Source organism: Octodon degus, unplaced genomic scaffold (genome assembly GCF_000260255.1).
Source record: "Octodon degus isolate 3935 unplaced genomic scaffold, OctDeg1.0 scaffold00230, whole genome shotgun sequence".
NCBI lineage: Eukaryota > Metazoa > Chordata > Mammalia > Rodentia > Octodontidae > Octodon > Octodon degus.
Genome location: NW_004524806.1, coordinates 3,353,099 through 3,367,351, shown reverse-complemented (window position 1 = coordinate 3,367,351; position 14,253 = coordinate 3,353,099). Strand labels below are relative to the sequence as shown.

The 14,253-nt window shown below is 45.0% G+C and overlaps 1 protein-coding gene across 9 annotated transcripts in view; it reads left to right on the top strand.

The window, feature by feature from the left end:
- Mtmr3 (myotubularin related protein 3) overlaps positions 1–6,336 on the top strand; it is a 166,340-nt gene extending 160,004 nt beyond the window's left edge. For 3 of the 9 annotated variants that reach the window (XM_023705804.1, XM_023705800.1, XM_023705801.1), the window contains 4 exons: positions 782–892; positions 1,372–1,460; positions 2,184–2,210; positions 4,204–6,336. In XM_023705804.1, the coding sequence (XP_023561572.1) occupies positions 782–892; positions 1,372–1,460; positions 2,184–2,210; positions 4,204–4,375 (399 nt within the window). In that variant the 3' untranslated portion in view covers positions 4,376–6,336. The remainder of the gene's footprint in view (positions 1–781; positions 893–1,371; positions 1,461–2,183; positions 2,211–4,203) is intronic. The other 6 variants (XM_023705807.1, XM_023705805.1, XM_004645541.2 and 3 more) reach the window with 3 other exon arrangements.
- The last annotated feature ends 7,917 nt before the right edge of the window (positions 6,337–14,253 follow it).

Sequence of the window (14,253 nt, the reverse complement as noted above, 5' to 3'; positions counted from 1 at the left end):
CTTGCTAGACAGGTGCTATGTCGCTGAGCCATATCTATGGGTTGTCATTTTTTTTTAATGGGTTGTCTTTGAAAGTTATTTTATAAGTGAATATTTGTACTTGCTCTGTGGCACATACTTGAAGTAGAAATGGAAAGGAAAAAAAAGGGATTGGTTTATAGCACTGTGGAGAAGTTAGCACTGATGGTGCCTGGTGGCCAGAAATGAGGACCCTAGAGAGGTTTACTAAGGAAGTTTTCTTGACAGACCTGAGTGGGCCTGTCAAGTACAAGTGCAAGCCAGGCTCTGAAACAGTCAGCGTACATTAAAGGCGGGCATATCTGATGATTTTCAATCCAAAGTAACTTTTTGGCTTTAAAAAAAAAATTTTTTTCCACATACTAAAAATGATTTCTCATTGTTGCAAAAAGTTCTTCAGAGAAATGAGGGCATAGCCAAAAGTACCATTTTTAACTAAGTGGCAAGGTTGGATCAACATGCCCACCAGAGCAGCTGAAACTGAGAGTTCCCACTCATCTTGGTCACTTTTCTAACTTCCTGAACCCTGAGGACTGTCTTCCCATTTCTAGTGTCATTGCACCCAACCCATGTGTCCTCCTTTCAGCCTCAATCCTGTCTGCAGTTGTTCAGCCCAAAGGTAGTGGCTGATGTATCTGTAAATTCAGCAGCCCTAGTACTGAGGCTCATCCATAGTTCCCAGTGCTCCCTTCTTCACCAAGCCCTTTCTTCTTTTGGGAGGAGACCAGGTTCACTCTGTTCAGCTATGTTTGTTTGCCAACAGACTTCAATACCCGACTCGGAAAGCAATCTGGATCAGAACTGTTTGTCTCGCTGCAGCACAGAGATTTTCTCTGAAGCCAGCTGGGAGCAGGTGGATAAACAGGACACAGAGGTACAGGCCCACTCCCTGCTCTGAGCACCATCCATGCAACTGTTCTGCAGTTTTTCTCTGCAGTTCTTCTCTACCCCCATCCCTGCCCCGTGTCCCCGGCCAAGGAAGAACAACATCATAATACAGTTAGCCTTGAGCTTGTGGCATTTCAGTTCCTGTGAACTACATCAAGTCCATCATTTCTAAGCCAGGGAGACTCAGCAAACTGGCCTTCTCTTCATTGTCTCCATGAATTGGAGCCTTGCCAGCTCTCACAGTGACCACGGTGCTGCTGCCTGCCACTTTATGTCAGGAGATTGGAGTTAGCTCCAGGGAAAGGATGTGGACGCCTTTCTTGTACTGTTGACATCAGACCTGTTGAGCTGGTGCCACATAAACCTGTGTGGTCCATATGACTCTTGTTGACCCCAGCCTGGCTCTGTTGGCTCTAGCTGGATGGCCTACTTCCAGTCACTAAACTGACCCCACCTGTTTTGCAGATGACCCGTTGGCTCCCTGACCACCTGGCTGCCCACTGCTATGCCTGTGATAGTGCCTTCTGGCTTGCCAGCAGGAAGCACCACTGCAGGTACATGGGGGGTGTTGTAGGATGGGCTGGGGTATGGAGGCTACACAGAGCCTGCCAAGTGGAATGTACCAGGCTTCCTGCTGGAAGTGTTCTGACTAGGCAGACTCCTCTTTGCATTTGCAGAACTGCATTTGGTGTCTTTGTTCTAGTTTGGAATGATCACTATTAAATTTTTGAAATGGGTAATTATATCTTATTTTGTCTTATCTCCCAGATTGGGTGGTGAGGGGGGACAACACCACTCAGATCATTGTCTTATTTTCAGTGTAAACTGCAACATAGCTACTGTGAACAAAAACAATTTTTTGGCTATGGTCAGTTAACTTCATTTTCCTACTCTTTCTCTGCTCCATGATTCCAAACTTGTCCTTTGTACCATCAATGAGCAGACATAGCTGGAGGGAGTAGTAGAAATAGCTGAGGGCTATCTTTAATCCTTAGGGCTCCCAACTTGTGTCTCCTTTTAGGCTTGGGTAGTGAGTTACTAGGGATATTTTGGCCCAGCGGGAGTGGTGACTGTCTAGCAGATGTCAGTCTTCTTGGGATAGGAAGTTTATCAGAATCATGCCATGGCTCACCTACACAGGCAGCCTGGATTGAAAATGGATCAACTTCTTTGTCTGTTAATGATGCTTCTAGAACCATGTATTTTCCCATCTTACACCCCAAGCCCAAATGTCTTTGGTTGGCTTCTTCTCTGAGCTCTTTCTCCCCTCCTTGCAGGGACATTGACCGTGTTGATCAAACGTGGTGAGCATCTGCACCAACCTGTCTGTGATGTCTGCACATCTCCAGTAACTTCACACTAATGCTGTTACTTCTCCTCTCTGCACTGACTGGGTTGAAGCCTGGGGCAGGGGAGTGTAGGCAGGCAGGTGGGGTTGGGGGAATCCACAGCAGCTGACAGACGAGACCATTGAAGGCGAGTCTGATCATTCAGATCAACATGTCCACCTTGCTTTTGACAAGAAGTGACGCTTCTGTAGGGTCTGATCTTTTGAGGAGCCACTTAGGTTTTCAGAACTATTTCTTTCTTTTGTTTTGTTTTGTTTTGTTTTGTTTTGTTTTGTTTTGTTTTGTTTTGTTTTGTTTTGTTTGTGGAACCAGGGATTGAACTCAGACCCTTGCGCTTGCCAGGCAAGCACTTATGCTACTGAGCCATCTCCCCAGCCCCAGCTATTTCTTTTGGGTTGGTCATTCACTGAGATGATGCTTGTGTCAGATAGCACCACTGGTCCTTGTTTTTGTTTTTAAAGAGAAAGAGATCTGAGTAGTGATGATCTTCCCAAATAATTGTTTTATCATGGAAGACTTTAATGGAATTTCTAGGTCCTCTGAAGGAAGTCAGGTAGGAAAGCTTGACTGTTGAAATTTATGTCAGGCTTTTGAGCTGAACTCCAGCAATTATATTAAAGAAATGTAGTCATTCAGAAATGTTTCTGTGTTACCATAGGTTCTTACTGATGTTTTAAGAAACGATTATGAGGTACTTACTACATTGTAGAAGATGAAATTTTATGTGCTCATTTTACTTCTCTTTCTATTGCCTTGTATCCTGCTTTTTCCTTCTGTAGTATTCTTCTAACTGAGCTTTCTTCTTGTGCCTAAGTGCCCTTAATCCAGTGGTGGGTTTGGAAAGGTAGAGAGTGCTGTTTAAAAGGAGTATTTGTTTGTTTTTTCCCCTATAAATGCCTTCCTCTAGCTATGTTAGGCCTCCTGGAATTTCCTATACTGTCTCATTGGGATTGGCTTATACTTTAAGGCCCAGCAAATACAGGTTGTAAGGCAGGTAGAAACTTATCCTTTATCGCTTCTTTTCTCTTAGCTGTGACATATATTGGTCAGGATATATAGACCTATACTACACAGATGCATCAGAGCAGGATTTTTGGTAGAGGAGCAGAGGTATCCTGGACCTGTGTGCAGTCAGGCCCTTAGGTAGGACCCTAAGTTTCCCTGGAGATACATAGAGGAGGGGGTAGTAAGCCATAACTGACTGACAGCTATCTAATAAGGATGTGTGCGTGCACATGTGCTTATCCATATGCTTGTCCTCCCACCTCTCCTTTTCCACTCTGAGCATGCATCATGGGCTGCCTGACTCCTGGCTTTGCATGCTGCCTACAGAGCAGTTATAGATGACAGCAGTCTCTCTTCCCAGTTTGCTACCTCTGAGCCTCTAGAGCAGTGGCCCTTGGGAAAGGTTGCTGCTGCTTTTTTTTTTTTTTTTTTTTTTCTTCTCTCCAGTACCGGAGATTGAACTCAGAACCCTGTGCTTGCCAGTCAAGCACTTATTCTACTGAGCTATCTCAGCAGGGTAGAGTGATTATCTCTCTTCTTGAGGGGCCCAGAGATAGCTTCATTTTACTTGAGCTTCTCAGTGGTCACAAGCTACACAGAGCTCATTGCCCAGGTAGATACGGTCATTGGGTAAGTTCCTGGATCAGGACTTTTCCATTGATTTAGCAGCAGCTGCTGCTTGGACCCATTTGTTCTTACTGTTTTCTCTTGAGCATACCCTACTCAGGTAACGTTGAGCTAATAAAGCAGGCAAGTGTCTGTGGCCCCAAAATGAAAGTAACCCATGATTCTGGTAGGTAGAGATGTCTTCCCTGCCTAGCATTTAATCTCAGAGGAGTCTTAGCACGTCCAAATTACATGTAACAAAATTCTGTTTTCTGAGGTTCTTTTCTCACTGCATATCTGCTAGCTGAAACTAACTTTTGTTTCTTCTCATCTCAAGGAATTGTGGAAACGTATTCTGCTCAAGTTGTTGTAACCAGAAGGTTCCAGTTCCTAGCCAGCAGCTGTTTGAACCCAGTCGAGTATGCAAGGCTTGCTATAGCAGCCTACATCCCACGAGCTCCAGCATTGACCTTGAACTGGATAAGCCCATTGCTGCCACTTCAAACTGAAGCTCAGTGACCTGGGGTGGGCAGAGGCCAAGCTACTGTTCCTCTGACAGGCCCACACAGCCTGGGAAGACTTGAGAGGCCCGTGTACTTGGAATGGGGCATGGAACCAACTGTACAGAGTGACAGAAATTGGGATGTACCACTGGATTGTAGATTGATTTTTATTTTAACCGCTCTTCCCTTTTCTATCCTCCCTCTGCTTTCAAAACAAAAAGGTCCCTAGGTTGTCTTAATTTTTTTTTTTTAAATGAAAGACCAGAGGTTGCCAGGCTCCCTCTAGCTGGGCTGCCTTCCGTCTGGCACACCGAAGAATGGCATGATGCTTCTTGGTGTAGAAGACTGATCAGAGCCAAGAATAGAGGCCTGAGACAGTGGCTAGGAATGAAAGCCAGTCGCTATATGTGACCATTCCTCATGCCACCGCCACATCAAACTGGTTGGGAAACCTTTGCTGCTGGAGAGGCTGGAAGCATCTTCCCAAGAACAATGTTCTAGGTGCCTCTCCTTCCTGAGAAAGGGTCCATCCCGCCTCACAGAGATGTAGGATTGACATTGGAGGAAGGGCACATAGTGCATGGAATCCCCAAACTCCTTTTGGAAAAGGTGTGTGCTCTTTGAGGCAAGCGAAAGGGGCTGGGGCTGAGTGATCAGCATGTTGTTCCCCATGGGATTCTGTTTTTAATTGACCCAGATTGTGTAGGCTTCCTTTATGTTCAGGGAGCTGTTCCCTGGGTAGGCTGGATACTGCTTCCTCAGGCATAAGAGTGCAGTCCAGTCACACTGTGGTTTCAGGGTGGCCAGGGCCTCCCCTGAGCACAAGTATACCCAAGAACCCCATTCCAGGGCCAGATCCTACAAATAATCTCTCTTCCTCAGCCAGTACAGGGAAGTCCAGACTCAGGGTTCCAAAAATTCCCATTCCTAAACCAAACAAATCATGGATCTCCCATTTAAGGGGTAGAATCAGCCTTTAGAGTTAGAAAGGTCCCCACACAATCAGCCTTCCTCCTCCTCCCTTTCTTTGGGCAGCCCAGCATGCCCAATAATTCCCCTTGATCTCCTGATCACCTGAGTGCACATATGCCCACTAGCAGGTGGCTGAGAGTAAAGGGACAGTTGGTGATTTGGCAAGGTTCCTTAGAGAAGTGACTTGTCTTTCGGGGAGATTCAGGGCACCTTTCCTCAGTGAGATTTAATATGGTCCAAAACTAGCCTTAAATCAAGAGTATATTTGTGTTGGAAGTGAGTATGGAGAAGGGTGGAGAGATGTTTAGGGTTGTGCTCTGTAAGGTTGGCTCCATGTTTTGTGCCTGCCCTCCCTCTTAGGGAAAGGGAAGGGCCACACTTGAAAATTGCTAACTGGTAACAAGATGGGGAACACTGAAGTTCCACCCTTCCCAGTACTCCTCTTCCCTTTTGGAAGCAGTTTCCTGGCTAAGGGCAAGATATATCTTAGGAAGGTGGCTCCTACATGTCCATGAGTATGGTTTACATGTGATCCAGACACCTTTCCCAGCACTGTCCAGCCAAATCCCAAAGTATCGTGAGCATGACCCCCAACTCCCACAACAGCAGGTTGCTCAGAGTCCATGCTTAGTGTAACAGGGTGGTGTTCTTCTCCACACTCTGTGTGGTCTTGTGCAGGTAGGGAGAAGTCAATGTAGTTAAAGATTGTGCGGTTCCTAGTGACAGGTGCCAAGAGGTTATGATACGGGTTTCTTGGGTCTGATGTACAGTGTGAATAAATGCTTGCAGCTCTTAGCCCTTTTTTGATCAATGAAGCACTTTTTTATTAATATTTTTCTTTGTATGTAAAGGAGGAACCGTAACTCTCCATAGCTGTACATATAACCCTTTTCTCCTAAAGAGGAGTCCGTGCTCCTATATTTTTCATTTTTTGTCAAAGCAAGAAGTAAATACTTTAGAATTGTTAAATATATAAATAAAACAAATAAAGTTGAGTGTTCTGCATGGTGGCATTTGCTAACACGTTCTAGTTCTTTGCCCAGTGATTTACCCCTCTTCATTTTCCTGCTCACAAGTGGTTTGAGGTGCTGTTGGGAAGCTGACCTTTGGCAAAGGAAAACATCAGATTGTTTTTGGATTCTAGGCCCTGCCAAGGAACCTCACCATGATGCCTAAGCACTGAAAAACATTTCTTTAATGATTTTGCCCCTAAGATCTCTGAAGCTGAAAAAGGGCAAAGCAATCAAGAATTGTACATCAGTAATAATTAAAACTACTCTGACCTCTGAGCTTTTAAAATTTTCCTGCTGCTCTGATTTCAGGGCATCCACTCCTCTGGGCCCTGAATTCCACCCTATTCCAGGGAGTATTAATGCCTGCCTGCTGCTGTGGGGAGCAAAGGGTGACATTAGTGGGGAGGAAGGTTAGAAAACTCTGCCTCATTCTTAGATGAGCAGAGAGAGGAACTGGGAATAGAAACAGAATCACATAGGATTAGATTTTGTCTGTCCCTGCCTCTTTCCAAGCAGGGAGGAAGCTCTGCTCTTTAGATCTTTGATTAATGCTTACATTTAAACAAGGCCATGACATCTAGTCACTTCTGCATTAGTTCTTGCTTTTAAAGAGTTGGATTTTGTTTCCCTTCGTGGATGTTGAGCATCCTTCTCCTCTGTTGGTCAGTTATACAGCTCTTCCCTCAGGACAGTTTATTCTGAATACCACTTGCTCTGAGGTTGCTGTCCCAGCATCTGTGGTGAGTTGGATGGGCTTTGAAGTGTGTGTTCAAACCACACTGTCTCCTCTCCTGAGGGCCTTAATTCCTTGAGGCTGTCTGTGTAGGGTCACTATCTGAATGTGCCCTCTGACTAAAGAAGCACTGAAAACAGATCAGCTGGCTCCAGTCTGAAAGCTATGGGTGCTGTTTGTGGCAGGTGTCTGGAAATAAACTTGTCTAAGGTGTCATCTTGAACCCTTCAGTTGGCCAAGTAATCCAGTGTGTGTCGAGACCAAGTTTTGAAAAACCTGAGTGTCTGTTGTGACTAATGTGTCTACACACAGCTCCATTGACTTCTGAGGTCTAGTGGTGTAATCCTCAAGTTAAAACACTGGCATTATCTAGCAGGCTTATTGGTGGGTGGTCCATAAATGGGAAACTGCTGGAGGCAGAAAGAGAGCAGACAGGATAGTGGTGAGACCTGCACAGTATAGCTCCAAGGCAAAGAACTGTCCCGTGGAAGATGTGCTGTATGGAGAAAGGCAGTTCTTTGTGGGCACTGCCCACTGTGTTCAGCCATCGTGAAGGAATTTGGACTGAAGCACTAATGGTGACCTTGAGCTGTCAGATGTCCTTGTCATTTCTCAACTTCCCTGTTCTGGCACTGTGTCAGTAGCCTTGTTTTTAAATACCTTGGTCACCCTAACTCCAGTTCCCCTTTCCTCCAAACACAAAATGAGACCGTTGCCTTAGTCTACTGGGATTTCCCAGTAAGGATGTATGTATGCAGCATCTTTTCTTTAATATCTTTGCAGAGAATATTCTAAAAATTAAAGTACTGAGACAGATCCAAAAGAGAATGAACGAAAACAATGCCATAGAATCTCTTAAAATTCAAATGAGAATTGAGTGTATATCCCAGAATAAGATTATGAGCTACTGACTTTAAGATAGCTGGTATGCTTGTCTGCTCACACATAAGGTGAGGAGATTCTTAAGATTCTATCCATACTTCTAGATTTTTTTTAAGAATAAGGGCTGATTTGAAGGTGCCATTAAAAAAAAAAAAAAACAAAAAACGCTTCTACATTTTTAAAAGCAGTCAGTCTCTGGGAGCGGTGGTTGGATTCCCAGATACTCAAGGCAATTCAGACCAGCGCTGGAGGCAATCTGGAGCCACCAAAACAAAACAAAACCCTTCTAAAGGTGCCATTGAGGGATGTCATTTGTCTGTTGCCTATTCTGGGGCTTGAGGTTGTAGTTGTACCCTCCCAAAGTTGCATTGGCTGAAAATAGGGCTAACAGTTTAAAATAGACCCTGGGCTTTGGCAAAAGAGTTGCAAAGCATGGCAGGAGTCCCAGCTGTTTAATTTCTAGTCACATTCCCAAGAAATTTGTTCAAAGCTGAGGTTCCTGACAAGATCTCTCAAGGGCAGGACCAGTATGTGTGAGATGCTTCCTGTCAGGAGTAGAGCACAATCACGCTAAGCCTCTGACACTTAAACATGAGTGCGCCCGTCCCAGCTGAAACCTTGTCCCACTGGACTAGGGACAGGTCATCCACTGTGTGTTCTGTGCAGATATGGCTCTGACAGGCAGCCCCCACAGGGCCAGGCAGGGGAGAGGGCCATCTGCTGAACCGGAAATTACAATGTTTTTTAAATGCTGCTATTGTATTTTATTTGCCATTTAAGTTCTTTTATTTCTGAGTTCTTAGCTTTTCTTAACAGTGGTCATAACAGTTGCACCTGAATTGTATTTTCAAGTTTTACATCAGCATTTTAAATTGGACTTTGCTTTCCAACTGGTTTTATTTTTGTTTTGTTTTGTTTTTTGTTTTTTAAATGAGAATATAACCCTTGAAGCTTGGATGCTGTTGAAATGTACTGGTGTGTTGCTGCTGACAGTGGTGCTTGCATATTGTGACAGCATTGACTCTACTGTAGTATCACTGGCCATTTAAGTTGAATAAATGTCACTGTCACAGTTGTTCAGCCCCTGGATTTGGGTTGTCACTATGGTCCTCCATTCAATGCTGTGATGCAATGTCTTAGGTATGAAAGATTAATTCTTCCTCTTGGCCTAGGAGAAAGGGGCTCAGGAAGGAGAGGGTAGCTCAAGTTGGTGTTTATCCTCCAGAGACAAGGTACTCTGAAAACTGGATGCTGATAGAGGTGGAGAGGGACCTTACATCACTTTCACACTGTGAGGGACCTCCCAGGCCCATTTAGAGCTTTATTAGATTTCATTGGGGGGAGGGGGGGAGAAAGGCTTTAGTTCTTAAAAGAACTAAAAAACTATTCATGTAATCTATATTTTTATTTTTTAATGTATTTGGTACAGAGTCTCACTACACAGCTCGGACTCATAGTGTTCCTCTTGTTTTCAGCCTCCCCAGCGCTGGAATTACAGGCATGTGCCACCACTCCCAATCTTAGTGGCAGGCTAAGTGCACCCAGGGCTGGGCCAGTGCAGCATGTGGTGCTGGGGATCAAACCCTGGTCCCTGAGCTTGCCTAAGCAGGCGCTTAGTCTACCGGGCTTGCCGGCCCCGTTTCTTCCTTTTTTTTTTGAACCGGGGATTGAACTCAGGCCCTTGCGCTTGCCGGGGAAGCACTTATTCCACTGAGCCATCTCCCTGGCCCCAACTCCCCCCCACCCCGTTTCTTCCTTTTTAATTGAGGAACAAACTAAGGGAGCAACAAAGATTCATCCAGATTGCCCAATGTGTTAATTGCAAAATCTGAATAAGAACTGTCCTGTCTCCCTGTCCTTCATTTTCTGGGGCTTCCAAAATACAGCTTTACGTAAATAGCTGTTTTACTTTGGTTCTCTGAGTTAGCCATGCCACAAATCTTGGAGAGGCACTTAGGAGTTACCACCAAAAGGCTTAACTTGTGAATCCTGTGCTCCCTCCTAATCCAAATCAAGGCTTGTGATAGTGTGATCAAGTGTTATGTTTTTTCTATTCTTTCAAATACATAAAAGTGACGCAGTTCACACAAATCATCTAAATTCAAGTCAAAACATCGTAAATCAAGGGGTAAGGGAGACAGTATGTTTGATCAATAAAAACTTAGTTACAAATGGTTTCAGCATCCAGTTGTGAAATTTGTGTGATATAGATGGGGAAATTTCTGGGTTTATACAGATAAGTAGGAGTACACAGCTTGATTAGGATCTCTGTTTACTGACAGACCTGAAGTAGATGCTGAAAAAAATGAGCAGGATGCTCAACACCTTTCACTCCATATCCACTGTGTATCAGCAAACAGAGGTTGTAAGCACTAGAGTTCTCCTAGGATGAGAGCCACTAGTCTCGTCTCTGGGCTTCATGAGCACAACCCGGGGCAGTGTCCTCCCCATCAATGACCCCTGTGACGGTAACACACTGTGACAGCAACCTTACTGTGGCGCTGGCAGCCTCAGCTAATGTGTGTGTGTTAACCCTGTTAGGTGTATGTATAAAAGACAACTTTTAATGGTTAACAGCATTTGGAACAAATGCAGAGACCTGCTGAAGTTATGCCAAGAAAGTGAATTTGAAAGCCATTGGTTTGGTGGAAAAAACCAGACTCATTGGTTCCCAGCCCTGTAGCAGCTGTCGTGTGGCTCTGAGGAGCTCAGCCATTTCCTCTGTAACAGAGAACTAGCATGTAGAGGGGTCTGAAGCAGGTGTTTCTTTCCTTGTCCCACGGGATGAGATGGCACACCTGTGCCTCGCTGCCCCCAGACATTCTGGTCCACTGCATATTAAACAGTGACTGTTCTGGTATTTCATTTTACCTTTCCAAGTACATAAAAACAAGTGATACTATTAGCATGAATCATCTAACTCAGTAACATCCTAAATCAATGGAGTGGGCTGCTTCTACCTCAAAAGGATAATTTTTTTTTTACTTTGAAGTACTGTCAAGGATTTTCTGGCAGTGCTGGAACTGAACCCAGGACCTTGTGCATGCTAGGCAAATCTGAGCCACACAGCCCCAGCCTAGCATTGAGGTGTTCTGATTGCAGATTTGCACTAAATTGCAAAGGTGTCACTAGCCAAGGACAAAGTTCCTATCGGTTTTATTAGGGGTAATAATTTTAGATGAAGTCTACATGTGCATTGGTGCTTGCTTGAAAATGATATAACGGCATTGGGAAAGGTCCTGAGAGAAACTGCTTTTGGGGGTTGAGGTGACAGAACTGAGTCCTGCCTCAGACTGATATGGTCTGACTTTGCTGAACACTAATGAGTCTTAAATTTCTGACTGAAGACCTCTGGCTGAGGAGCAGGCACGTGGAGCCCCCCAGTCACCAGCAGTATAGATGCCTGAGACAAAAGCCCAGGCCCAGCTGCCCTCTTCTTGTTACTGTAAGCCCATGATTGGAAGAGGAAGTGGAGGGTTTATATTCTGATGGCCTCTACCACCTTGGTGCCACAGGCAGCCATATTTAAGACTGTTAAGACAGACATGAGGAATAGTAAATGGTTCTCCACTACTTTTCTGCACTAACAATTATTTTAAAAATATAGTAAAAATTAGAAATGATACAAAGTTTCACTAAATAAAGTAATAGGAATTCAACAATGGTGGATGTATTGCATGATGTTATCTTCAGATTAGTTGTTTAGGTTACCAGATATAAACCTGCAATATTGATTTAAAAAAAAAGTTACAAGAAAAAATTAAGCATTAACTGTTCCATTCAAAACACCAGCAAAAATTGGCAGTACAGTTATCCAAACTATCCTGCATATATACATAAATATTTCTTTCTCTTTTGTCCTTTTCCTCATCCCAGTTCTTCCCATTAAACAAATTCTTTCCCTTTCACAGTATCTAGTGTACCTTTCAGATCTTACTTACTCTCAGATTCCCCAGTACTTTCTGCCAGTTGGAAAGTTAATCTCTAGAACGAGGGGTTCCTTCAAGTCCACCAGAAGGCCCTGGTACCAGCTGGCATACACTCTGTACTGACACAGCTCTGTCAGCCCTTGGGACATGACACCCATCGGCTTGGGACACGTCCCTGGCTCCTCGGGGGTGGTAGGAATCTGTTCTGTCATCTGACTTCCTAATAAGACAGCTAGCAGTGCCTTCGACTCCTGGCTGGGCTTGAAGATAAAGACAAGATGTCACTATGTCAGCCTGTGTTTTGAGATCAGAATCAATTGCCATGGAAGACTAATGGCAGAATACTTACCTCTGAATATTGAGTTGCCACTGAGTCCTGGAGAAGGATCTTTGTTTCAGGTGATTGAGAGGAGGGGGTGGGCCTGGTGGTACATACCCAGCACTCTGGGGAACTGAGGCAGGATTGCAAAGTTAAGTCCAGTTTGGGTGATTTAGCAATTTGGTAAGACCCCCACCTTGAAAAATAAAGAACTGGGCATGTGGCTCAGTGTGAAGGTCCTGGGTTCAGTCCTCAGAACTAAAAAACCTTCCCAAAACTGAGAGGAGAGTGGCCTTGGACCCTAGGTGCCCCTGCTCTTGGATCAGTATTCCCTGAGGAGCTCTGAGGCAGCCATTGCTGGGCCTGAGCTAGTGCCTCTCTACTAACAGCATACCTCAATACCACCTCAAAGCAGACGTGAACCCAGGCAGTGCTGGTGAGAAATGAGAGATTCTCAGAACAAGGGTTTCCTCCTCTCCCTGCTGTACCCAACACCTTGGAGCTCAGTGGGGTGTGGGTGGGACCAGAACAGCTCACCAATGCCGCTGCTTTTCTCTCCTGGCCCTCACTTTTCTCTTTTCCTTCCTGAATACCCACAGGTTCCCATACAATTCCACTTGTGCTGGGGGCTGTGGGCACACAGGTGTAATCACCATGACAGTGGGCAGGCCAAACATAGGTGACCAGGGAGGCCATCCTACAGGTGAGTGGCACACTGCCTTCTGCAGGTCACCTGGAGGTGGCCAGCATGGGCAAAAGCCAGTCCTGGGTTCCTGGGCTCCAAGAGGTGCAGTGCCACAGGAACTGCTTGCTTGGCCCTTCCCTGTCCTCCAGGAAGTGCACAGGAAAGAGGCCCTAGGGGCTAAAGCACTTCCAGCTGCCCAGAATGTGAACATCTCTGGTAACTCAGGCCTTTTGAAGGCTGTCCTCACTGTACAGTAGGTTTTTTCTGGAGAGTTTTCCAATAATACAGCATTTAAAAATAATTATATTGAGGGGCTGGGGATATGACTCAGCAGTATAAGCTCCTGCCTGGCTAAGTGCAAGGTCTTGAGTTTGATCCCTGGTACCAAAAACAAAAAATACTGAGTTGGGGAGGTGCTTAGTGATAGAGCACTTGCCTAGCATATGGGAAGCTCTGAGTTCCATCCTCAGCACTGGAAAATAATGATACTGTTGTTAACACAAATTTAATACAAAAATGAATATAATCAAAAGTGAAATTCCTGTTTCCCAGAGGCACCTGACTTAACCTGATGTGTTGTCATTTGTTGTTTTTAAATACTATGCATAAAGGCTTTACTCATTTTTGGTGCCTATTATATACTAGTGAAGCCATGCTACAAATTTTTCTTATAGAAAAATCTTTTAACGTAAGTGACAAAAAGGATATCAATGCATCATGTGAGGTTTTGTGCTGTCTTGCAACCTGATTTGGCTCCTTCCCTGTTCATAAAGCTATGAAATCTTCAGACCTGAAAAGCAAGTTGTTGCAAGTCCAATAAGTGTCCCTGTCCTTAATTTCGATGTGGGTCATCTTTTTTTTTTTTTTTTTTAGCGGAACTGGGGATTGAACTCATGCCCTTGCGCTGGCCAGGGAAGCGCTTTTTCTACTGAGCCATCTCCCCAGCCTGATGTGGGTGTTCTAGAAAGAGTGGACCTTTGCTCCATCATCCTTTCTTCCTCACCACACGCCTGCTATCCCCGATGCTGTGCTGGTGCCATCTGCGCACTCCAGCTCCTGCCCCAAAGCCACCACTCAGCCACCTGAGCTTATGCAGCTGAGCCTTCTGCCCCCAGCTGCCCTGTCCCCTTTTCCTGCTCCCTGGGTGTGGATGCTACTGAAGCTCTGCTCCTACCCTTCTTCCCACAGGCTTCCTGGAGATTCAGGAAGCAGGCTTGGGGATGCAGGTAAGTGGGGCACTTGCCCTGAGTTGCATCCTTAGCACTGGGAGAAAAGTTCTTAAAACAGAAGTCTGTTGCTACTAACTCCAGTTCCATGAGTCTGCCAGAAATGCAATGGAGGCTCCTTCCCC